Source organism: Macaca mulatta, chromosome 10 (genome assembly GCF_049350105.2).
Source record: "Macaca mulatta isolate MMU2019108-1 chromosome 10, T2T-MMU8v2.0, whole genome shotgun sequence".
NCBI lineage: Eukaryota > Metazoa > Chordata > Mammalia > Primates > Cercopithecidae > Macaca > Macaca mulatta.
In genome coordinates this window covers 14,482,294-14,507,662 of record NC_133415.1, presented here as the reverse complement: position 1 = coordinate 14,507,662, position 25,369 = coordinate 14,482,294, and the positions used below count along the sequence as shown (strand labels likewise).

The following is a 25,369-nucleotide window of genomic DNA, read 5'->3' as shown; positions in this document are numbered from 1 at the left end:
TGATGTGCTCAGGTGAGAACTTCAGGATGTATCTTGTGTTCTTTCAGCTCTATCTGGAGCAGAAAAAAAAAAAAAACTCCTGGGCCATTCTAGGTCACGGGCGGGGCGGGGTGGCATGAGGAAATGACAGCCAGCCTGCTCTGGAGCTGGGGACATCTAGGGTGGCCTTTCTCCCTGCCTTTCCCTCCAACCCCAGGAATGGGGAGTTGGTGGGCTTGGTTCTTCCCTGACCAAAGAGAAATGGATGTTAAGGGGCAGCCTTTGCATCAGGCACTGATCTTGCGTCCAGACAATGATAGGCAGGGTGGCAGGACTGGCTTCACCAAAGCCAGTGTTCCCTGGTCTTCACACAGGTGGCCTGGCGAGTGGCCTCCACCTGCTACCTCTTTAAATCCTCACAACAGCTGAGGTAAGCACTATTATTGTTTTCAATTTAGAGATGGGGAAACTGAGGTTCAGAGAAGTTAAGTGACTTTCCAAAAGTTACCCAGCTGATAAACCACGAAGCCTCGGCTAGCATCCTTGTCTGGGGGCCTGTACCCCTTAACCATATCTCTGTTCTATTTCACTTTCAAGTGCAGTCCAGAGCCATATTAAAAAGCACTGAATGGGACATGCACGGTGGCTCATGCCTGTAATCCCTGCACTTTGGGAGGCTGAGGTGGGATGATCGCTTGAGGTCAGGAGTTCAAGGCCAATCTGGCCAACATAGCGAGACCCCATCTTTTAAAAATGACAATAAAAATAAAAAGCACCAAAGCACCTGATCCCTAGTGGTCTTTTGGTTGGGGCAGGGCGCAAGGGTCGGGGTCCGTGGAAGAAGGAAAGGAGAAAAAAAAAAAAAGTACTTGAGGCTGCTCTTCCCAGAAGAAGACATCAGGGGGCAGTGTAACCAGCAGACATTTGAAATCTGGCCCTCCTCCAGTTTAACCATCTCCCTGAAAAGCAGCTAAGGAATGTTTGGATTTTTATCATTATCCTCCAAATGGGGAAGACATGCAAAAATCTATGCAGACTGACAGTCCATGACTGCTAATAGGACTATCTGGGATTCCATGTTTTGTCCAAGCCTCCCAAGCCCACCTACCCCAAACCAAAGCCTTCCCTAGGGCAGAGGCCACCTCTGGCATCTTCATCTCTGTGTTTCAATGTCTGGCATATATAGTGGGTGCTCAGCAAGTCCAGCCGTGGCCTGAATGCTGGGTTGGTTGTGGGGAGGGGCCAAGCGTCCTTTTCAGAGGTGGGTGCACCCTTTCCCAACCCAAACATGGCTTCATCCGGACAAAGCCCAGGCACGGGCAGGGACGTGGTGGCATCTGTCGGCTCTATGTAAGCATCCCGGGTCTTGCCACCTGGCTCTTGGCTGTGGCCCTCACCGGTGAGGTTGTGGGTTCAGATGGGAGCATTTTAGAAGCTTGTTGAGCAGAGCGCTGTGTCCAGGGATAGGTTGGGGTCTCTGTGGAAAGGAGGGGGAGTGACACTGGCCCAGACAAAGCCTTTCCCTCCACTTTGGGACCAAAGATGCTGGCCAAGTCCCTTCCTGGCTCCTCCAGGACTGTATCCCATAGGCAGCGCCTATGGGACGGCGGAGACCAGCCCTGCCCCCGGCTCAGACAGGCCTGTGTTGGACCAGCCCTGCGACTGCAGTTTCCTCATCTGTAACATGGCGTCAAGAGCACCTGCCGCAAGGGTGCTGTGGGGTTCCATGGGAGGCCGGAGAGCAGAATGGTTATCAGCTGTAGCTTCAGAGCCAGCGAGACCAGGCTTTGAGGCCAGCGCGGTTCTCAGTAGCCATGTCCAGCATGACCCAGTAAGGACCCCTGGTCTCTGAGCCACGGCCTCACCCTCTGTAAGATGAGGGTGGGAACAAGATGGATCTCATGAGCTTGCTGTGAGGATTACAGGAAAAACACATGGGCACTACTTGGTCCAGAACAAACCCTCAATAAATGACAGCTGCTGCTCCTGCTGTTACAGGATGCCTGGAACACGGTCCGTGGTACCCAGCAGATGGTAAAGTTGTCTTCATTGGATACACACAGTACGTGTGGTGTTGCACTTAGGACAGTATCTGGCACATGGGAAGCATGAAGCAGTGAAATAAAATAACATGGGGGCAGGTTCTCACATCTGTAATCCCAGTACTTTGGAAGGCCGAGGTGGATGGATCACTTGAGGTGAATAGTTACAGACCAGCCTGGCCAATATGGTGAAACCCAATCTCTACTAAAAAATATAAATATATGAATTAGCCAGGCATGGTAGTGGATGCCTGTAGTCTCAGCTGCTCAGGAGGCTGAGGCAGGAGAATTGTTTGAACCATAGGCGACGGAGCAAGACTCTGTGTCAAGAAAAAAGCAGGCCAGGCGCAGTGGCTCACACATGTAATCCCAACACTTTGGGAGGCCAAGGCAAATGGATCACGTGAGGCCAGGAGTTCGAGACCAGACTGGCCAACATGGTGAAACCCTGTCTCTACTAAAAATACACACACACACACAAATTAGCTGGGTGTGGTGGTGCATGTCTGTAATCCCAGCTACTCGTGAGGCTGAGGCAGGAGAATCGCTTGAACCCAGGAGGCAGAGGTTGCAGTGAGCTGAGATCGCACCACTGCACTCCAGCCTGGGCGACAGAGTGAGACTTGGTCTCTAAATAAATAAATAAATAAATAAATAGAAAAAAAATTAAAATAACATGGAAATACAGCATGAAGGAAGAAGAGTCCATCTCTGCCCTAAAGACATTCCCAGTGTATTTGGGTTCTTGTTCCATTTATCCCCCTCCCAAGTCAGGCCCAGTGTTTGACATCTTTGACACCTGCAATACGGCAGAATGGGGACAGGGCCTGTCCTCAGGGAGCTCACACTGTAGAGTGAGGGAAACAGACCAGAAAATGGTGCTACTGGAAGTGGGGGTGGTCTCTGGGTAGGTCCCCGACAATGTAAATGTTGGCTCTTACCCTTCCCTCCCCCTTTCTCCCTCCCTGACCCCGGGACTTTCCCCCACCCCAACTATCTATCTTGGCACCAACGCCAGGTTAAGATTCCCCAAATGCCACACTGACGACGCTCCTCCTTTGCTGAAAGACTCGGTGCTATCCAAGTTCTGTCGCAGCATCCACATGCCTCAGTAGAGAGAGGCAGCCCTAGGTGGGCAAGGGCTGGCCCAGGAAACGTGGGGGCTCTAACTCACCTTTCTGACTTTGGTTTTTTTGAGACAGGGTTTCACTCTGTCACGCGGGTTGAAGTGCAGTGGTGTGATCATGGCTCAGTGCAGCCTCGATCTCCTGGGCTCAAGGTATCCTCTCACCCCAGTCTCCCCAGTAGCTAGGACTACAGGCACATGCCACCAAGCCTGGCTAATTTTTTTTTAATTTTCTGTAGAGACGGCGGTCTTGCTGTGTTGTCCAGGGTGGTCTTGAACTCCTAGACTCAAGAGATCCTCCCACCTTGGCCTTCCAAAGTGGTGGGATTACAGGCGTGAGACACTACATCTGACACCTTCCCAACTTCTCCTCAGGTCAACTTGTTTCATCCCAATTGGCCCACACCTGGCCTCGGGAATGCCCTTATTCCTCCCTATCCAGCTTTGTTCTTTTCTCTTTCCCCACTCCGTCCACCCTCCCTTCTCCCCACCTCCCGAGACCCTCCCTGGACCCTTTTCTCTGACACTTTGTTGGCTGGGATTACAGGCGTGCACCACCACGCCTGGCTAATTTTTTATATTTTTAGTAAAGACAGGGTTTCATCATATTGGCCAGGCTGCTCTCAAACTCCTGACCTCAGGTGATCCACCCTCCTTGGCTTCCCAAAGTGCTGGGATTCCAGGTGTGAGTCACCACGCTCGGCCTGGGCTCCCCCTACTCTTGAACCAGATGCAGGTGGTCTCCTAACTGGTCTCTCTTTGCTTCAAACCACCCTCCCTGCAACCTAGGTTGATCCATGTTGCAAATCTGACCGTGTCACTCTCCTGCCTGCCACCCTTGCGTGGATGAAGAAGTATCTCCTGCTCTAGTTTTGCTTTAGCTGACAATGGTTAAGGCCTCACTAAGTGCCAGCAGTCCTGCCAATCTTTCAAGGCCACTTCACATCCCGTCTCATTCACCCATTCATGCATTCAAACATAATAAATGCCAGGGACTCTGCAAGGTGTTTTTTTGTTGGTTTTCTTTCTTCTTCTTCTTTTTTTTTTTTTTTTTTTTTTTTTTGAGATGGAGTCTCACTCTGTCACCTAGGTTGGAGTGCAATGGCATGATCTCAGCTCACTGCAACCTCCACCTCCCGGGTCCAAGTGATTCTCCTGCCTCAGCCTCCCGAGTAGCTAGGATTACAGGTGTGTGCCACCGTGCCCGGCTAATTTTTGTATTTTTAGTAGAGAAGGGGTTTCACCATGTTGGTCAGGCTGGTCTTGAACTCCTGACCTTGTGATTCGCCTGCCTTGGCCTCCCAAAGTGCTAGGATTATAGGCATGAGCCACCACGCCCCACTGTTTTTCTTGTTTTCTATCATTTTATTTTTAAAAATAGAGATGGGGGGGCAGGCGCGGTGGTTCACACCTGTAGTCCCAGCACTTTGGGAGGCGAAAGCAGGAGGATCACTTGAGCTCAAGAGTTCGAGACCAGCCTGGCCAACGTGGTGAAACTCTATCTCTACTAAAAATACAAAAATTAGCCAGGCGTGGTGATGCATGCCTGTCATCCCAGCTACTCAGGAGGCTGAGGCATGAGAATTGCTTGAACCCAGAAGGCAGAGGTCGCAGTAAGCCGAGATGGTGCCACGGCACTCCAGTCTGGGTGAGAGAGTGAGACTCTATGTCAAAAAAGAGAGAGAGAGAGAGAGAGAGACAGGGGTCTCACTATGCTGTCCAGGCTGGTCTTGAACTCCCGGGCTCAAGTGAGCCTTGGCCTCCCAAAGTGCTGGGATTACAGGTGTGAGCCGCCGCACCCAGCCTATGCTAGGTATTTACAGACATTTCATAACTTAATCTTCACAACAATGCTCTGGGGTCACAACTATTGTAAGTTCCATTTGGCAAGGCAGAAAGCCAAGGCTCAGAGAGGAAGTTGCTCAGGACACACCTGGTGAATTTTAAGTAGCAGGATTCCAGTACACCTTTGATCCACTCCCTGCCAAGGAGAAAAGCTTTATGCAGAAACCAGGGCATTGAGTGGTAACAGGGAAACTTCTCCCAATACAGGGCCAGGATGCCCAGTGTTCAGGCTAGCTGTGTGTGACATTGGATCAGTGAGGGGAGCCTCTCCCACATAGGCCAGGACCAGGACTGAAACCAGTAAGGAGAGGAAGCTAAGGAAACAGCTTCCTTGTCAGCCTCTGTCCCTCCCTGGTCCCAGACCACATGGTGGGGTCCCTTTCCCCATCCTGAGGTCCACAGAATGACAGTCCCCCTCCAAGTTAACTGGGAAATAACTCAGAAAGCCACCCGCAGAACTAATCCCTCCTCCTGCTTGGGGAGGACTTGGAAAAACTGAGAACAGCCAAAAGCCAGAATGGAAACTCAGTTCTCCTGACTGGGATCCAGGGCCTGCTCTACTCTTCCTCCTTAGAAGTCCTTCCCAAGGATCCCTGACATTCCATGGTCGGGGAGCAGGAAAGAGGCCTTGGCGGGTACTCACTCACCAGCTATGTGAGTAGAGCGGTCACTTAGCTTCTGTGGCTTCATCTGTAAAATGGGTATATCCCAAAATACCAGACTCACAGGGCTGCTGAGAGCTTAAATGAATAACACACTTACGCAAAGTGTCTGGCATACAGGTGCTCAGCCAACCTCAGGTCCAGCTATGTCGTTCTCCAAGAACTTAGATGAAGGAAAGAACCCACTCCCACCCACCCCGCCCCCACCCCGATACACACAACGGGCAAATGAAAAAATATGACGAAACACATGCGGGTCAATGCTATGGGGATTCCTCGTCGGGGAAGTTTCTTCCCTTATCAGCAGTTGGATGACGCAGATGGCACAAAGGAAAAACAAAAACGCTCGGACCAATGGGAAGACTGCGATTTGGGGAAGCACTCATTCTTTTCCCAGAGTTCGGGAGTTCGACCTTCCCCATACACAGTGATTTAGCTTCACTAGCCCAGACTGCGGGCCTGCAGGGAAGGGCGAAGCGGGGCGGGACCGGGGGCGGGAGCTGCGCGAGGAGGGAGCAGCGCGGGGCGGGAGCAGCGCGGGGCGGGAGCAGCGCGGGGCGGGACCCTCCCCGCGGCCCACGCGGAGCCAGGAGGCGCGGACTACAGCTCCCGGCCTGCCCCGCGCGTGATTCCCTCCCGCCCCCCGCGCCCGGGAGGAGGATGCAGACGCCGCGGCCGGCGATGAGGATGGAGGCCGGGGAGGGAGCGCCGCCGGCGGGGGCGGGCGGCCGCGCCGCAGGCGGCTGGGGCAAGTGGGTGCGGCTCAACGTCGGGGGCACGGTGTTCCTGACCACCCGGCAGACGTTGTGCCGCGAGCAGAAGTCCTTCCTCAGCCGCCTGTGCCAGGGGGAAGAGCTGCAGTCGGACCGGGTGAGGCCCCCGGGGTGGGCGGCGAGCGGGCGGTGGGTCCTCTGCTGGCCCGACGCAGGGCTGTCGGGCCTGGCTCGCCCGCCAGGCTGGGGACCCGGCTGCGTTCATTTCCGAGGAACTGGAGGCGGGAAGAAGCGGCAGGAGGAGGGAAGGGGGAGGTGGGTCTGGTAGTGAGGGATGTGCCCATTGCCGTGGCAACGGGACACCGCAGGTCGCGGCCATTAGAAGCTCTCCAGCCGCCCTGGATCGGGGTCTCACCTTCTCCTTTGGGGCAGTGGACAGGGAGATACCTGGGGCCTTTCCTCCCTCCCAAAGGGGACTCCTGCTCTGGGGAAGGAGTCGACGAGGCTACTTCTCCTGCCCTTTGGGATGTGGGTGGCGGAGGGGTGCAGGGAGCTAGCTGGATGGAGGAGCCCTGGGGCGCCTTTTGAGCGGGCTGAATCTAGAAGGAGCGCTGGCCCAGCGGGCACTGTTTCTGAGCACCCACCCTGACTCTGCTGCACGCTGCCTGCTGCGACCTTGGGTCGGACCCTTCCCTGCACTGCGCTCAGCCTCCTTCCTCATCTGTAACACGAAGGGCTGGTCTGAAGATGACCTCTAAGGTCTCCTGTCCCCCATCCGTGACCTTCCGATGCTGTGGCCTTTGGCAAGTCGCCTCGCCTCTCAATGTCTCCCATCTCTCTGTAGAGTCGCATGGAAGCCCACTCTGCCTCCCTGCCTGCCTGAATGTCCAGTGAGATAGTGGCTTCTTTGGAAACTTGTAAACATTCCCTGAAAGCCTGGGGACCTGGGGGCGACAGTGGGGCTGGCATCAGGGGACAGCTTCTAAGAGGGACATTCTCTGAGCCCTGTGCTGGCCCAGTTGCCACTCAGACCTCCTGTCACCAGATGCTCACAGCGACCCCTGATGATGAGGAGAGGAGTGAGGCTCAAAGAGGCCAAATCATTAGCCTAAGGTCACACATTCAGGAAAAGTCAGAAGCAGGGTTTGAACTCAGGTCCACCTGACCCCAGTGCCTTTTTGCTCCTTTGTGCCTGCTCCATCCAGGGAAGAGCTCTCCCTGGACTCGCTTCCCTCCCTGTGCATGTGTGGGGTTGGCCTGGGAGAGGCCTCACTCTTCGCTCACGGAGCATCCCTCACCTCCATAGGATGAGACCGGGGCCTACCTCATTGACCGTGACCCCACCTACTTCGGGCCCATCCTGAACTTCCTCCGGCATGGCAAGCTGGTGCTGGACAAGGACATGGCTGAGGAGGGTGAGTTGGTTCAGGGGACTGGCCTGGGGCCCACATCCTAGCCCGGCCCTCTGCAGCCTGCCAGGGCCCTCTGTGGAGGCCCCAAGCCATTTGGACAACCAGGATGGCCGTCTGCCTGCTTCGTTGTTTCCTGCCTCTTCCCATCCGGACGAGTCTGATTCCCAAGCATCTGCCTGTGCCCAGCCTGGGGCTCTGCCAAGCGGACGGGCTCAAGCTTTCCCAGGGTGCTGTCAGGGAGGTGACAAAGACACACGCGCAGGGGATAGAGGAAGTCAGCAATGCCCTGTGGCCTCTGCGGTGGGCTGTGATGCCCTTTCTCTCTGGCCTCCTAGGAAGCCAGATGTGGACCGTCACATCCGGAGGCTGGGGTGACAGGAATTTGGTGTTGACAGGCATGGGGAGAGCGCTCTCTCTCTCTTTCTCTGGCTGATCCAGTATCTCCAATTCTGCCTGGTGAGGGCTTGTAAGTGGGTGGAGCGGGTGACTGTTCACTAAGTCTGGCAGCCTGTGCGGCACAGTGCTGGTTGTGGGTGGAGGCAGGGGAGGGGGGAGTCTGCTTCCCAGTGGGGCTTTGGTTATCCCCAGGCCTAGGTGGCAGGGGCCCTGGATATGCCCATATCTGGGCCTAACAAACAGTGGGGAAGCCGTGTCTGGAAGAACGACCTGTTAGCAGAGCCCCAGCCAGGGGCAAGGACTAGAGTCAATGCCAAGTTAACTCTTCTTTGGGACACAGGGTGTGGCTCTGGGTCAGCTGATCCAGCCAGACCAGCTTGAACATGTCACTTCTCCTCGCTGCGTCTCCACTGGTATCTGTTAAATGGGGGCGGTGATCTGCCTCCTGGAGGGAGATGTCATGAATCCTGTGCACAGACAGCACCTGCATCTGTGCATGCCTTCCTGCTCTGGGCCATGGTCTGCCCTCCCTGAGCCCTATGGGACACAGTGGTCTGGAGGCCCAGCAACTCTCTAGCAGGTCAGGGCCGCAACACCAGAGTCCACTGTGGGTACCTGGCCCTGCAGAACCCCACAGCTTCCCTGTTAATCCCTGTGGGAGCACAGATACCATGGGAGTGGCCTAGGCTCAGGAGCAGGCCCCGCCGGGAAGGAAGTAAACACCCAAGCTGCGTCACAGCCAGCACCTGTTTACACGCCCTGCGTTCTCAAAGCCCTGCTATTCCCACACCTGCAGACAGGCCTGTCCGGGACTAGAGGATCAGACAGGGCTATCCGGGGGCTAGGGGATCACGCAGGCCTGTCCGGGGGCTAGGGGATCACGCGGGCCTGTCCGGGGGCTAGGGGATCACGCGGGCCTGTCCGGGGGCTAGGGGATCACGCGGGCCTGTCCGGGGGCTAGGGGATCACGCGGGCCTGTCCGGGGGCTAGGGGATCACGCGGGCCTGTCCGGGGGCTACGGGATCACGCGGGCCTGTCCGGGGGCTAGGGGATCACGCGGGCCTGTCCGGGGGCTAGGGGATCACGCGGGCCTGTCCGGGGGCTAGGGGATCACACAGGGCTAGGGCTCATCCAGGGGATAGGGGATCTGAGATGAGACTTACTAGCTGTGTGACATTGAGAAAGTGACCTAACCCCTCTCTGCCTCCATGCCCCCATCTGTGAAATGGGGGACCATAACACCCACCTCACCGAGCTGTCATGAGGATAAAAGGAGTTAATAGCAATGCATCATGGAGTTCAGTGCCTGGCCGGTGGATGTGGGTTGCGGTGCTAGCTGTCTGTCACCTGCAGGGCTCTGCCCAGGGCACTGGGGATAATTCTCGCAATCAGGTAGCAGCACTCCCTGACCTCCTGCTCTGTGTTCGGTCCTGTGTGGGCCCCGGGGACAGAGGGCAGATCAGAAATGTGAGCCCCATCTTAGCCATTTCAGGCGGCAATCATGAAGTACCATAGATTGGGTGGCTTGTGAAAATCAGAAATTTATTTCTCTCGGTCCTAGAGGCTAGAAACCCGAGATCGGGTCCCTGTGGCAGCTTCTGGTGAGGACTTTCTTCTGGGCTGAAGACTGCTGACCTCTGGTTGTGTCCTCACACGGCAGAAAGAGAGGCAGCTAGCCCCCGCCTGCCCCTTCTCGAGAGCTTGTTTGGAGGTTCTAGCAGGGCAGCGCAGCTACTCACACACCCTTGACCAAAGACTGGTCCTCTATCGGGGGTGGTCGCCCTCTTCAACGGAGCTGGCAGTTTTGGGAGGGACACATCTGGAGCGGTGAGGGAGGAAGGGGACATGCACCTAGCCAGCCAGATCCGCTAAATCAACCCTGGCGATTCAGTGGGGTGACAGACGTCACAGCCAGATCACCCTCACATCCAATCAATCTTTCTTATAGGAAGACCGATCCCACCCTGGGGACTGTATCCCCTGATCTCATTACCTCCCCTCCTAATCGCATCACAGTTTTCAGCAGGTGGATTTTTGGGGAACACACACATTCAGCTCATTTGAGACCTGTCCCCAGGGAGCCCAGAGGCCAGTCAAGGAAAGGGCCCGAAGGTCCCCTGCCTTCTGGGAGCCTAGGGGAGTGGAAACAGCTGGAGGCTCATCGCTTCACTGGTAGGCTGACATCTTCATCTCCCAGATTAACTTAACTGTCAGATGGGGACAGTAAGGCCGGCTCTCCTCACATCCCTGGGACTTGTGATGAGCTCGTGTGGGGTGTTGCAAACTGTAAAGTGAGGCAGTTGGGGGAACGTGTGGTCACAAGGGTATGTACTCACAGTGGGAAGACAAGGGCTCTGGAGTCTGCGGTACTTGAGTTCCCTCTGCCACTTACCAGCTGTGTGACCTTGGACAAGCGGCTTCTCTTTGGGAGCCTCAGTTTTCCCAGTTGTTCAATGCGGATGATGAAAGTACCTCCTTCTAGTTCTGAGAATTCAAAAACGTAATGCGCCTAGCACTTAGAGTGTGCTTAATAAATAGGAGCACATGATCGGGAGTTAGGCAGGGCCCTGCTCATGGTGACATTCTGGGGATCAGTCCCAATGACCCTGCTGTCTCTTGATGGCCCTAAAGCTGCCCCAGACTGTGGCCTGGCAGGTGCCCCTGGGTCACCACGCTCAGCACAGCAGAGCTGTGTGGCAGCCTCTCAGCCCCTTCCACAAGAAGCGTGGGATCCAGTGAAGGAAATGCTCCCTTTTGCTTGACCCCTGAGCTCACAGACACTCAGCTCACCCTCAGGGCGGGTGATCGGAGCAGGAGGTGGGTTCCGGGGTGGAGGGAACAAGAGGAGAATGGGGCATGGAGGCAGAAGGAGTGACCTGGGATCTGTTCTGTCTGTGCCAGGGGTCCTGGAGGAAGCCGAGTTCTACAACATCGGCCCACTGATCCGCATCATCAAAGACCGGATGGAAGAGAAGGACTACACGGTGACCCAGGTTGGGAGCAGGGGCAACATACATGCCAGGGCAGGGGCCGGTGGGGAGAGGGAGGCTGGGAGACGGGGCGGGAGGCAGAGGAGGTTGGAAAAGACAGGACCAGTGTTTATCATGGGGAGACCAGGCTGGCCTGTAAGGAGAGGCGTGGTTGTTCGGCTCCCAGGCTGCCCAGCACAGCCCCAGACTGGGAGATGGACACTGGGGTTCAGTCCCTGTCTCAGCCCCATTTGCTCTGTGATGTTGGGCCAGGCTCGCCCTCTCTGGACCTTGATTTCCTCTTATGGGATAGAGAGGGGTGGGAATGGCACACCCATCCCTTCCTCATAGGCAGAAGGGGGTCAGTGTGGAGGTACAGGGTGCCCTGCAGAGGGCAATGCAGGATTAGCAAATTGTGCATTTCGTGGCATCAGATGGTCGCCTGGTGGGCTCGGCACAGGCTGTTGGGGCTGGCATTTGTGAGCCTGGAGCCTGGGCCTCCCTGGCCAGTCTGCAGGAAGAGGGAGGGAGATTTTCCGCCTGCTCTTGGGGATGTGTAAGGGTTGGGGGACAGGTAGTGAGGAACCATCTCCCAGGCCCACGGGATTGAAGAGGGGAGGCTCTGTGTCTCCTTGAGGGCCTGACTCCTTGAGGGTGACCCAGAATGTTCCCCAAGCCCCACCCATGTTCTTTCTTGAATTACCTGTGTTCTGGTTCTGTCTCCACCCTTGAGCTGGGTGACCTTGGGCAAGTAACTGGACCTCTCTGAGCCTCAATGGAAAGTCCCATAATGCCTAGGATTCTTGGAAGGATTAAGTGAGATGGCGTCTGGTGAATGCCTGGTGAGGAGCAGGCACTCAGAGCATGGCTGCCTCCCCGCAGCCACCTCTTCTTTCTCTTCCTCTCTCCTTCTTTGGGTATGTTGCGGGGGTGGTGGCAGGAGGTGCTCATGCCCCTCCTGGGGTGCCTGGTGCTCCCACAGGTGCCCTCTATGTGACCCTTCTGCCCCCAGGTCCCGCCTAAGCACGTGTACCGCGTGCTACAGTGCCAGGAGGAGGAGCTCACGCAGATGGTCTCCACCATGTCTGACGGCTGGCGCTTCGAGCAGGTGCGCTGGGGATGGGGCATGCCACCAGGACCACCCTAGGGCTTCCTGGCCTCTGACCAAGCAGGCCCCTCCCTTCCTGCAGCCCCAGCCTTGGGTTCCCCACCACATTCCCCGCTGCCCCAGGGGTCTTCTGAAATCAAACTAAACAAGGTTAGGAGAGACCACACTTTGTGGCAGGTTAACCGAGAGAGAGAGGACAGGAGCCCCAGTGGCCACAGGGCAGCACGGGGCATCCTTGTTGGTGGGAGTCCTCACAGCAACCAGGTGGTGATCTGTCTGGTGGCATGAGCGAGTCTCTGGCCCCCGAGTGACAGCCCAGGTACAAGGAGACCAGATCCACATAGGTGAGCGGAGTCCACCTGGAGTCAGCGCCTCTTAGAACTGAGTCAGCACCACGTGATCCAGCAGTTCCTGATGCACAGTGTTCAGGGTCTCTGCAGGGGACATGCCCAGCGGCCAGCATTGCAACATGCAGGGGAGCCCAAAGCAGTGACTTCCCGTGAGGTCTTTGTGGTGAGCGATGGTTCCTCCCAGTCCAGATGCAGTTTACCCATCGGGAGATCCTTATCCCAAGGCACTTTATCCCTAGTCATGCAGCTGACCTCCCACCTCTCAGGTTTCCAGAGGAGCAGAGCCAGAAAGTGAGCCCAGGGTCAAAAGTGCCTTTAAAGAAGGAGAGGGTCTTGGCTAACCTTTCTCCACACCTACCCACACGCTCCCTGGCACATGGAGACTGCAAGGCAGAAGGTCGGGGCCCCCAGGATGGCCTGGAGGGATGGAAGAATGGGCCCAGTGCAGAGCCAGAGGCCTGGCTTCACCCCTGGGCCTCGCCACGGACATGCCTGCCACGTTGGACAAGTTGCATCTCCTCCACGGGCCCATTTCCTCATCGGTGAAGTGGGCTAACAGTACCTCCTCTGTAGGACTGTTGTGAAGATTAGAAGGGCCATCAGTAAAGCTTACAGCCCTCCGTAGGACTCCCTATGTTGGCACTAGTGTCGTGCAAATCATTAGAAATCCATATTGAAGTATGCGACCCTCAGAAAGGACTTGGGACCCCCGATGCCATTCCCTGCTCCACCCCTTCCTGGCTGTGAGGCCTTCAGCAGGCCTGAGAGTCCCTCCAGGGTCCCTGATTGCTGAATGAGATTCATCACCTGGAAGAACTTTCTTATTTCTTAGCCAAAAGGGCTCTGTGGGCGTGGTTATTCTAGGGACCCTGGAACAAAGGTAGGGCCACTCTGAGAGCCTCTGGGCGTCTCTGGCAATTGCACAGGCTCTCAGAGGCTGAGCAGGCAGGCCAGGGGCCATTGGTCATTTGCCCTTTGGTCTCAGGAGTGGACCACCTGTCCCACCTCTGCTTCCACGAGTGAAGGGAATATTCTGTGGGGCTCCACCTTGTCAATGCCACCCTGCAACCTTGTCCTGTGTCAGCCACATCTGGAACGGGGGACAGCCGCCCTTTAGAGGCCTCCGCCTGCATTTAGAGAAGGGCCGCCTGGCTCTGGTGCTAGGCTGGGGGTGCTGGCGGGGACAGCGGTAATGCTGCCACCCTCCACCAGGGATCGGACCAGCCAAGCCAGGCGGAGAGGCTGGTCCTGGGGCACAGACCACAGGCACAGGTTGCAAGGGGGAAGACTCCATCCTCCTGCCCAGAGGTGCCCTCTACAAACCCGGGAGCGGGCCCGGCAAGCCACAAGAGCAGAACCTGAGCTGGTGTCTTGATTTGAGTGCCGAGGTCTGCCCTACCCGGCCCCACGGCCCCTAACACCAACCTGCGTCTTTCTCCCCATGCTCCGCCCCTCTAGCTGGTGAACATCGGCTCCTCCTACAACTACGGCAGCGAGGACCAGGCAGAGTTCCTGTGTGTGGTGTCCAAGGAGCTCCACAGCTCCCCGAATGGGCTGAGCTCAGAGTCCAGCCGCAAAACCAAGGTGAGCCCACCCGCCTCAGCCTGTGTCCAGAGAAGGTTCCTGTCTCCCTCCACCCTCCCCGCCTCTCCCACCCCTGCGCCTGCACCATCCCTCCACCTCTCTACCCCTGCTGCCCATGCACAACCCCATGCTCACAGCCACCGCCATCCATCCCATGCCACCTGCCGTTACCCAGGCCCAGGCTGGGAGCAGTGAGATGAGAGCATCCCAGGGTGCGGCCGGAGTGGACTCAGAGGCTGCGTGAAGGGGGCCGCGTAGTGGCCACCAGGCACTGTGGCATGGACTAGGGGTCAGGGCACAGCGTGGCACTCTGTATGACTTAGGACAGGGCTTGTCCTCTCCCGGCACCTTTGCTGTGCTCTCTGAAGTGAGAGGGGAGGATCACGTACTCTTTGTGGTGCCTTGGAGCCTGGAGCTTCTGGGATCCCACATGGCCGTTTATTCCCCAGGGACGGGTGCATGTCCCCAGCTGGCCTGAGCCAGGATGGGGAAGCCACCGCTGTAACTCCTGCCCCTTTCCCAGGCCCCCTCCTTGGCCGCTCTGCAGGATGGGGGCAGCCTGGTGGCTGCCAGTCCTGTGTGTCTGCCTGGCCTGTTGAGGCAGCCTCCTGAGAGTGCCCTGGCAGCATCCACTGTACCACTGTGGGGAGGGGGCCGAGCGGGGGTCCTGCCACCCTGGACACAGTGCTGTGGTGGGAAGTCCCAAGGGCCTTCGGCAGAGCCACAGAGCAGGCGTGAACCAGGCTGGGAAGAAGGCAGGCTGCCCCACCTGGGGCCCAGCCCTGCACAGTGGAGGCTGATCTCTGGCTTCCTGTCTGTCTGTCTGTCTGCCTCCCTGTCCTGCTGTGACGCACCCTGCCTGCCCACCCACCCCCACCACTGCCAGGGCTGGTGCTGCCCTGCAAGGGTGCAGAGCGAGCCTGCTCCTTCTGCCTTTTTGGGCCAAAGCCCCTGGACCTGGGGTGTCAGAGACCTGGTGGCATCCCAGATCTGGGTGGTGTCTGCCCTGGGGCTTCCTTGGCCACATTTCTACTCAGGAGCAGTCTTTCCAAACAAGGCCTTCCCAGGCACCCCTCAGGGATACCCCAGTCCCACACCCTCCCCGTTCTGCTTCATGCCCTCGCTGTAGCCTCACTCTATGTAACAGCAGCCAGGCTGACCCCAGAGCATGACCACAGCACCCCATCCTCAGCTGCTTTCCCCAGGCCCTCCCCAAGCCGCCCGGGGGACTGGAGAAGATGCCCCCAGCTTCTGTGGCTGGAGCCCTTCCCTCTCCTGAGGTCCCTTTCACCTTGCCTGAGACTGGGTCTTTGGGGATAGCCAGCAGGCCCTGGCCCCTCTGTTAGTGTCTCCACTCTTTCTTCCCTGGGTCCGCCGGCTGGTTCACAGAGCACGGAGGAGCAGCTGGAGGAGCAGCAGCAGCAGGAGGAGGAGGTGGAGGAGGTGGAGGTGGAACAGGTGCAGGTGGAGGCAGATGCACAGGAGAAAGGTGCAGCCAACCCCCAGGAGGATGATTGCTAAGCAAAGTCGGAGCCTCCCGCCCACTCCCTGCTGGAGCCAGCTGCAGAACCGGGGGCCCCGGGGCTGCTGGGGGGGCACCAGGGTTAGCTCAGCCACTTGCCTGGCGCCTCACCCGCATAACCATCCCTTCTCTCACTTTCTCTTTGCAGCCCAGTCATCTCAGGATCCCGCTAACCTTTTCTCCCTCCCACCACTGCCTCCTCCTCCGCTTCCCGCTGGAGGTCCTGCCTCATCTTCATCCACCTCTTCTTCCTCCTGGATCTCATCTGCACCCTGCCTCTTCCCTCTCTGCCCCTGTCCGGGTTTTCTCTCTGCCTGCTCACGCCTCCATCCCGGGTCTGCCCTGGTCCCAGCCTCCCGTGCCCTCCACCCAGGCCCCCTGGCCCTGCATCCCAGAGCGTCCTGCCTGCCGCCTCCTGCGCCCCTTCTGGTACCTCCTGCCTCCCAGCCCGGGGAGGAGGGGCGCAGCTGCACCTTCTCTGTGCCCACCAACCCTGCCGGGCACCACTGAGGCTGGGCCCCGGCCGCAGGCCCTGCCCCGCCTCCTCTCCTCCCGGCCTCCTCCTCACGTTTCCTCCTTGCAGGTTCCCGTCCGCACTCTCTCAGACCTGAGGCTGAGCTTGCAGTGAGGGCTTCTCCTCGGCCCCTCGCCCGCCCCCAGAGCTGCCATCCCTGGTTTGTAGCTTGGCGGTGCTGGAGGGAGGGGTGGAGCGAGGAGGGTGCTCATCTCTTGATCCTTGGACTTGAGCCGAGCTTTCGGCTGATTATCTCCACCCACCAAAGTTTCTCATCCGACCTTGGCCTTGGGGGTGAAGCTCTGAGAGAAGAAAGTTAGGGAGTGGGAACTTTCCCACCAGCCCATCAGCACCAGAGCCAGGCTTGCGGGGAGGGAGGGACCCGCTGAAGCCAGAGGCCTTGGCCGAGTCCCTGCACATCCAGGAGCTCCTGTGTCACTGCCTTGTGGCATCCCCTATTTCTGTGGGGATGGGGAGGACAGGCCACTTTTGGATACCCTTGGCCTATGAAGTGTCAGCCAGAGCTGGCTTAAGGATTGCAGAGTGTCAGAAAAAAACCTGGCCACATGCCCACAAGCCCCCACCCCAGTCTTTTCTTCCTGCTGTGTGACTTTGGGCAAGTCACTGTCCCTCTCTGGGCCACAATTGCCTCTAAAACGGGGACAAACAGCTGCTCTCCGTGGCTCCTTTCGCCTGGGGCATCAGTGCTTTTCCCAGCCTGACCAACCCCCATCCCACCCCCTTAAGAGTCTTGGCAGAATCTGGCCTCTGTAGGTGGCTGCCACTGAGCCCAAGACAGGGCATGGGGCTCCTGGATGGGTTAGTTGGGCACCCTTCCTGCTCCTCCCCCACTCAATTCTGAATCCACCTTCTCTGGGCCTCAGCCCCATCGCCTTCTCCAGAAGGAAGCCTGTGACTCAACTGCCTCTCTCTCTCTCCCTCTCCCCACCCCTTCAATCTCCTCCACCCCCTGGCCCTGCATCACCCCCTCCTTCCCGGCCCCACCTCCGTCCCTCCCATCCTCCTGTCCTTCCCCTCTTTTTTTTCTAGCTGTTACAAGCCAGAGGCACCCGGATGTGAGGCCCCAGATCACCTCCAGGGACTTGGGGTTCCCATCTGAAATCCTTTATTTTTGTACCATGGGGTGGGCCCCGGGCCTGAGAAGGAAGAAGCTCCTCTGTCTGCACCTGTGGGGCTGTGACTCACCCCTGCCTCCAGGGCCGGGGCGGGGCGGGGGCCCCCGGGACCTCTCAAGGCCCAAGGTGGGCCCCAGGATCTCTGGGCAGAGCCGACTGCTCATGGCGGACGTGTGGCAATGTCTGGCTGTGTGTCTCCAGCCCCCGCGTCCCCTTTCCCGGGCTCCCCTGCTGCATGGCGGATGCACTCCTTCCTGGCCCAGTCACATCGCCTCCTTGAGCCTTAGTCCAGGGGGTAACTCCTCCCACCCCACCTACCTCACAGGGTTGTTGTGAGGGTGCACAGAGGAGCAAGGTCCCTGAAGGCCCTCGGGCAGTATATAGGGGCCGCCCACCTTCAGCTGCCCTGGGATGGGAAGGACCCAGCCCAACCCCTGGGCGTAACACTGTGTTTGCAAATGGAGATTCAGGTATTGGGGATGCAGGTTGTGGGGAGCTGGCCTGTCAGAGTAGGGGTAGGTGGCTTGGCCTTCACCTTGGTGATCCCATCCCCAGCCATTTGCATTGCTGGCCCAGCGCCTGGCCTGGGGGGCGGGGAGAGGCAGCAGAAGGGGCTGGGCAGGGGCGGTGGAGGACTCAGGAACTGCCCGGGGAGAGTGGGTGTGGCGGCTGAGCCAGCGGCCGTCCTGTGTTTGAATTCCTGGAATGGGTCCTTGCTTCTCGGCTATGTCGGACCCCACCGTGTAATAAAACCCGAAGGAACAGCCCAGCCTGGCTGTCACCCTCTCTTTCTCTGGGCCACTTTTGGGGAACTCAAGGTGTGGTAGACTGGCCCAGAGGAATGCAGCTTTCTCCTGAAAGCCCAGGGACGCTGCCCTGTTGTCATTTTCCTGGGTGTGTTGCAGGGAGGGCTTGGGGAACTGGCTACATCCTTTGCCCTGGGGCCAGATACCAAAGCACCTGCCCTACCTGGCCAGGAGCCAGAAAACAGAACTCTAGGGAGAGCCCTGGGCTGCCTCTGCCACATCCTAAACCTCTCAGGACGCCGCCACCCCCACTTCTATTCTAACACCTGGGCCACCTCCGTCCCTCCCTATTGCTGCCACCCCTCTGCCCGAAATCCCGGGAAATATAAACACCCCGCCCTCTCCTTTCTCTGAGCCTGCTGGACCCAGCCCAGACCCCAGACCTCCACCCACCCTGGCCAGTTCCTTCAACTCCCCAGTCCTGCCGAGCCTACCCGCTGCTCGAGGAAATCCTGCCGGGCAGTGAGCCCCTAGGGCGCAGGCCCTCCATAGGCTGGGGCAGGGGCACCCTCTTGCCAGCTCAAGCCTGGAGGGCCTCGCCACTTCCCCTGAGGACGCTCCACTTCAAAGCTGGCCTCACTTTTGGGGTCCAACTATCCTTGCAAAAGAGTCGCCAGGAGGCTTGTTAGGAGAACAGATGACATCCCCCACCCCTCCAGGATTCCGACGAAGACTGGGGTAGGGCCCACGGTGATTCCAGATCACCCAAGGGATTCTGCATGTGTTCTGCCCACCTGCTCTGGAGACGCCCCCTGCTCGCCCAGCTGCCCCGGCTCCTCCTGGCAGGACCCAGGTGGGTGCTTCCCGTCCCTGGTTCCCCTTCTGCCTCATTCACCCACAGACTTGGCAGCAGCGCCCATGCTGGAAAAACCCCTCTTCAGTCTAGGGCCCCTCTGAAGCGCCCTCTGTCCCTTCCGCTCCCAGTTAGGCTTCCAGAAAGAGTTGTCCACACTTGAGCACCCACCCTCACCTCCAGCGGGTCCCCCGGCTCCGTCACAACTGCCCTCAGGGGTCCGAAATCATCCTCCAGTCCATCCCGTGGCGCCGCTCCGTCCCGGCCCATCCTCTCCTTCCCGGAATCCTGCAGTGGCCTACCCAGCCTCCCTGCCTGCCACTCCCTGCACACTGGTGCCAAGGCTGGTTCCAAAATGTGAGTCCACTCATGTCACCCCTATGCTATAGAGCCTACCATGGCTCCACAGAACTTGCAGGGTCAAATCCTTGGCTCAACTCCAGGCTCTGCTATCCCGCCTCGGTTTGCCCCTCTGAATTCTTCAGTCCTTCCCCTCTCAAGCTCTGTTGTAACACTCACTCGGCTTGCTGGGTCCTAGTGTGTCTCATTCTTCCGGGACTCTGTGCCTTTGCACATGCTCTTCCCCTGCCTGGAATATCCCTCCCGGATATTCCCACCTTGACTACCTCTGAACCCCAGCTCAAGTCTCACAGCCTCCAGGCAGCTTGCCTTGACTTGCCCGGTCTGCGCTCCCCTCCATCCCCTTCCCACTGGATCATCCCCATTGCTTCTGGGGTCAGGAGCCAGGTCCTTCACCCCTGTGGCGCCAGCACAGCGCCTACTCAATGATTCAAAGAATTCAAAGGGAATGAGTGTCGCGCTGGAGGGGGCCATGGCAGACGGGGAACTGGGAGACCGGAGTCTATGCCACCTCCACTCCTAACCCCCAGTGCCACCATGAGGATGTCTTAACCGCCTCTCTGAGCCTGTTTCCTTTAAGGTTCCAAAAGGAGACCATTGCTCCTCACATCCCTCCCTGTGACCTGAGGGTCCCCAAACGATTGCCTTCCCAGCATTTCTCCTAGGACCTGGGCAGCTGCCCCAGAGGTCCCAGCCCTCAGTGGCCCTCAGTGGCCACGCCTGCTGCCACTGAGCCCACCTTGGCCTTCTGGACACTTGTCAAACAGGCTGTGCTGGAAGCAGGGACTGCTTCAGTCAAGGGCATGAGGCTGGTGCCCGGGTCCCCATTCAAACTCCAGCAGAGGGGCTTGGATCAGGCAGCTTTATTCCAAAGGGCAGCTGAGCTCACCTGCCGGTGAGGGTCTGGGCTGTGAGGGGCCAGGTGGCAGGCAGGGGTGGGGCAAGGACCTTGGAGTCAGGGCTTCCCCACCTTTTTTGGCTTACGGTGGCAGCCGGCCCACCTGGCAGTCCCCGGGGCTGTGAGGGTCCCCTCCTATGGGGGCACCTTCCATTCCCAGATCCCAAGTTAGACCAGGGGCTTCCGAAGCTGGCATCTGCTCTCTAGAGGCAAGGCTGCCCAAGCAGCCTCTGTACAGAGTGGGGCACAGCTCAGACACTCCTGGGGACGTAGAGCCAGCATTCTTGCTGCTGAGCCACTTCCTTGCAATAGGCAGCAGTGGAGGAAGGGGACAGAGGAGAGAGAATCGGGAGGCAGAAGGGCTGGGTGTGGGCCTGGGTCCCCAGGGGACGTCTTGACCCCCAGCTGCTGGCACTCCTCCATCCTCCTGCCATCACTGGAGCAGACATCAGGGATAAGACAAGATGCCACCTCCTGCCACCACAGGGCCTGCTCGCACCCCCCTCCCCCCAGAATACTTGTCCCCCTGCTTGGCAATTGCCCTGGGCTCTCTTGAGTCCAAGAGGTGGGACCTGCTCTGCAGGGGGGCAGTTCCTCAGGTCACCACTTGCTGGATCCAGCCGATCACACCTGTGATGCGGGTGTAGACGCCGAAGTAGTTAGGCCGGCCACAGCCCAGGCCCCAGCTGACCAGCCCTGCCAGGAACCAGCGGCCACTGAGTGCCTTGCATACCAGCGGACCACCTGAGTCACCCTGAAAGGGGGAAAGGAGAAAGGACTGAAGCAGGGTAAGGGCACCCCCTTTCCAGGCGAGGGGCCATGGGGATTAAGTCCTGACTGTTGGGAATTGACTGGGTGCCAGAGACTCACGTTCAGTCTTAAAGCTCTGCTTTTTCCTCGCCTGCTAAATGGAGAGAGTCCAAGCCAACCCTCTTTGTCCTCCAGCCAGCCTGGGCCCTCCTGGAACTGTGGCTGTGTCCCCACACCCCCACTCTGTCTCCGCTGCCCTTCTGTGGCTGACACGCCTTTCTTCTTCCTTGCATCCACCTCACTGTGGGACCCTGGGCCTAGTGCCTTGTGATGGGCAAGGAGCAGAACTGGGTTTGAGCCTAACACCTGCCCGTCACAGCATTTCTTCTGATCCATGGCTCTGCAACCTTGGGCAAGCTCCTCAACCCTTCCAACCCCCAGTCTCCTCTTCTGTAAAGTGAGGGCGGCCATCGCCACCTTTCTGGGAGGATGGGAGGCTTCAGCAGGCTGATGTGAGCATAGGGCCAGACCCTGATGATGTGAGCAGCATCCTTTCTTTCTCCCTCCCACACTGGGGGTACTCACCTGGCAGGCATCCTTCTTGCCCTTGCGGTAGCCGGCACACAGCATGCGTGGCGTCACCTGGTAGCGATAGGCCTCGCTGCACAGGTCCTGTGGGATCAACTGCACGTCCACTTTCTGCAGAGCATTGCTGGTGGGGCCTGTCCGTGGTCAAGGGCAGAAGTGAGATCTAAGGAACCTGGAGCACCTGTTCTCCCTAACGCTCCTTTGCATCTCAGGAGCCTGCTTCTCTCCTGCTCTGCCCACCCTTACCTCTGCTGGGGTTGCACCTGCCCCTCTGCCTCCCTGTCACTTTATTCTAGCTCTTTCTCTGTGGGGTTCATGGAGACAGAGCCCCTGACCAAAGCCCATGTGGAGAGCCAGGCGAAGTGGCTCACGCCTGTAATCCCAGCACTTTGGGTGGCCAAGGCGGACAGATCACCTGAGGTCAAGAGTTCAAGACCAGCCTGACCAACATGGAGAAACCCTGTCTCTACTAAAAATACAAAATTAGCTGTGTGTGGTGGTGCATGCCTGTAATCCCAGTTACTCAGGAGGTTGAGGCAGGAGAATCGCTTGAACCCAGGAGGCAGAGGTTGTAGTGAGCCAAGATCATACCATTGCACTCCAGCCTGGGCAACAAGAGTGAAACTCCATCTCAAAAAAAAAAGAAGCCCGTGTGGATGAGTGTCTTACTCCAGCGTCTTGTCCCCCACCTCTGTCTGTTCAGGCACCTCTGGGCTCTGGCTGGCTCTTCGCTGCTATGTTATAGCACCTGGGGATGTTTCCAAAGCCCACATCTGACCCCTTCACCGTTTCCTTACAACTCTGCAGAGCCCCAACTCTGCAGTCCACCCCAGTGCTTCTCCAGGAGGGCAGCATATCACAGTCCCCTGGGAAGCCTTGATACAAGGGTTTTTCTTGAACCACGCATGGTTCTAAGGTGCAGGTAGGAGGGAGAACTCCTGGCCCAAGATCCTTACACTGGCTGCTCCTTGCCCAGGCACACCTGCCCCCCACCTTGGCCCCTCTGGCAGGCTGCGGATGTTCTCAGGTCTTCCTGTCTTGGCACCTGTGTCTTCACCTGAATGTCTTTTCCCTTTGTCTGGATGTTGCCAACTCATCTTCCAGGCCTCAGCTTAAACAACCCTCCCCTAGAAGCCTCCCTTGACCCTACCTAGGCAGGAGCCTCCTCTGTGTCTCCACTGTCCCTACACCTCCCCATCCATGCCAGCCCTTATCACTGTCTGTCTCCCCCGAGAATGTTCTCTCTCCATCCTGATGTACCCTTCCCTTAACCCCATACCTGGTACATAGCTGGTGCTCAGAAAGTGTCATTGAGTGACTGAATGAGTGAAGGAATAGTGAATGAACCAGCCTTTGCTTTGCCATGACCTCTGCCATCCCCTTGGGTAAGTCACTGTTCCTCTGAGCCTCAGTTTTCCCATCCTTAAAATATCTCTGCAGCCCTGCCTGCCTCCAGATTGTAAGTCACTGTACACATTTGTGAAGCCACCAACACTAAGGCTGCAGGGCATGTCTGTAGGTTTGCCAGCTGGGTCTGTGTCCCCAAAACTGTACGGTGGCCGCCAGGGACAGCCAGCTCTGGTTAGTGAAGGTAGAAAGGGGAGAGACCCTGTTTCTGAGAGCAGTAGCAGGAAGAGCGGGGGCTCTGGAGGCAGCCAGTCCTGGGTTCTAATCTCTGCTCCAGTCCTCTCTGGCTGTGTGTGGAGCCTTGGTTTCTCCATCCATAAAATGGGGCCACAGCTTCCGCCCCAGGGCTATTGGATGGATTACGTGAAGTCATGTTCCCCTAAAATTCAGCCTGGATGTGGAAAGTGCTAATAATTAAGAGCCTCCGCCCTTGCAGGCCAAGGAGCAGCAGGTGGAGCTTGCACGTGGGCAGTGGCCCCCCAGACCTGCCCCTTTGCCCCACACATAATGCCCTTCCAGAATGAAGGGAAGAGCTAGGAGGGCAGGGGCGGGGGCCTATGGGCCGCATTAAAGGGTGGTTTTGTACCGTAAAATTCAGCCCAATTTGAATCCCAGGAGTAAAGGGCCTGTGGGGTGGAGCCCCGGGACCCCCCAGCCCCGCCCTTCTCCAGGCCGGGTGTGGCGAAGCGGCTCCGCACGGTCTGGCTCCGCACGGTCTGGCTCCGCACGGTCTCCCTCCGCCTCCCGCCGTACGTGCCGGCCGCTTACCGCCTTCGCGCAGGGCGCCCCAGCCAGTGATCCAGCAGTGCAGGCCGGGTTCGAAGAAGTGGGAGCGCGCGGGCAGGCAGACTGGACGCACGGCGGCCGAGCGCACCACCGGGTGGTCGAGCTGCAACAGCGCCACGTCGTAGTCGTGGCTGTCCTCTTCGTGATACGGATGCAGGAGTAGGCGGCTCACCTTGAAGGACACCTCTCCAGGCCAGCGCGAGTTCTGCCACACCTTGCCCAGGAACACCGTCCACAGCGCCGGGGAGGCCATGCTGGGGTGGGGTGGGGTGGGGTGGGGTGGGGGGAAGCTGCCTCTCCCCATCCAGGGACCCTCAGGATAGCCAACTGCCGCCTGGGACAGTGCCCTCCACACCCAGCCCTCCCTTCCCTCCCTGAAGGCCGCCTAGCTGGTGGTACAGCTTTCAGCCTTCACCCTCTCGGCCTGCCTGGGTTCCAGGCCCCAGCTTTATCCCTCCCTAGACATGTGTGTGCCTCTCTAAGCCTCTGCCACCTCATCTGCAAAATGGGAACGGCATTTTCTACTCGACTGTTCTTGAGAGAATCCAGTAAGACCGTATATCTAAAAAATGTAGCACAGGGCCAGGCCCTCGACACAAATTTCTTTTTTCCTTAGCACTTTACGGACCCAGGCTGCTCTGAGTTCCCCGAGGTTGGTGGGTCCTGGTGGGGAGGGGGTGGGCGTTGACCGTGGAGGAATTGGACTGCCGCAGTCAGCTGCCTGCGTGGCAGGCGGGCAGCCTTCGGGTCTCTCTACCTGAGGGCAGTGCGGAGCCTGGGATGGGGTTAAAGAGAGCTAGGTGGTCAGAGCAACCTGTGCCCCAGAGAGGATACAAAAGAGGATCCCTGTGCAGGTTCTGGGGGCAGGATCTGGAGCCCAGATCTGTCTGCGGGTGGATTGGGGGAGGTTTCAGCCCACCAAGCAGATGGGAAAGATGGCCATGAGGCCTGATGAGATGTCCCCTGGGGGCTCCCTGCTACTTCATGTCACACCTGGGGGAGTGTCATAGCTTATGACCAGGTAGGGCAGTTCTGTCCTTTACTGTATCCCCAGCATCTACCATAGCCCCTGGCACATAGTAAGAGCACAACAAGTGTTGCTGAATGAGTGAATGAGATGAATGAATGAATCACTGGCCCAACTTAAAGCAAGATACCGAAAGTAGATGGCAGAGAGGTAGAACAATGTGTCCAGGGACCCAGTAGGTCCTGGTGGAGCCAGAACTAGAACCCACATCACAGTAGCCTGTCTGAGGGGTTCACCACCCTTCCCTCTATCTGCAAAGAGCTCAGACACAGTGCACCGCCCACCCAGCCTTCCCTGCCCTCGCCTCTTATGGCCTAGGCCCCCACACCCTCCCCCTTACCTGTCCTCCTGGAAGCAATGGGCAGCTGTTATCACCCAGCGGTCAGCGATGAGGGCGCCCCCACAGATGTGTCGACCCCGAACCTGGAGGCTGGCCTGCCATGGCCACTCACCCTCGGAGGACACGGCCCCACCAACAATGCGACTGGAGGGGCCCTGGAGGCCACAGTCTGGGGATGGGGGGCAGGTGGTGGGGTGGACAGAGGAGGAGGGGAAGGGGAGAAGCAGACAAACAGAGAGGAAGGGCAAAGGAAAGA

The 25,369-nt window shown here is 58.2% G+C and overlaps 2 protein-coding genes across 19 annotated transcripts in view; one reads left to right on the top strand and one right to left on the bottom strand.

Moving 5' to 3' along the window:
• The first annotated feature begins 6,310 nt into the window (after positions 1–6,310).
• On the top strand, positions 6,311–18,127 carry KCTD17 (potassium channel tetramerization domain containing 17). Of its 13 annotated transcripts, none has more exons than XM_015150265.3 (9): positions 6,317–6,524; positions 7,674–7,782; positions 11,077–11,168; positions 12,157–12,252; positions 14,061–14,186; positions 15,576–15,675; positions 15,857–15,928; positions 16,292–16,382; positions 17,273–18,127. In XM_015150265.3, exons 1-9 carry the CDS (start codon positions 6,336–6,338, stop codon positions 17,340–17,342), a joined length of 945 nt encoding a protein of 314 aa, XP_015005751.2. In that variant the 5' UTR covers positions 6,317–6,335; the 3' UTR covers positions 17,343–18,127.
• Positions 18,128–20,165: 2,038 nt separating this feature from the next.
• TMPRSS6 (transmembrane serine protease 6) overlaps positions 20,166–25,369 on the bottom strand; it is a 39,450-nt gene continuing 34,246 nt past the window's right edge. For all 6 annotated transcript variants that reach the window (XM_077949801.1, XM_015150283.3, XM_077949802.1 and 3 more), the window contains 4 exons: positions 25,114–25,282; positions 23,729–24,000; positions 21,551–21,687; positions 20,166–20,969 (listed from right to left, as the gene is read on the bottom strand). In XM_077949801.1, the coding sequence (XP_077805927.1) occupies positions 20,811–20,969; positions 21,551–21,687; positions 23,729–24,000; positions 25,114–25,282 (737 nt within the window). In that variant the 3' untranslated portion in view covers positions 20,166–20,810. The remainder of the gene's footprint in view (positions 20,970–21,550; positions 21,688–23,728; positions 24,001–25,113; positions 25,283–25,369) is intronic.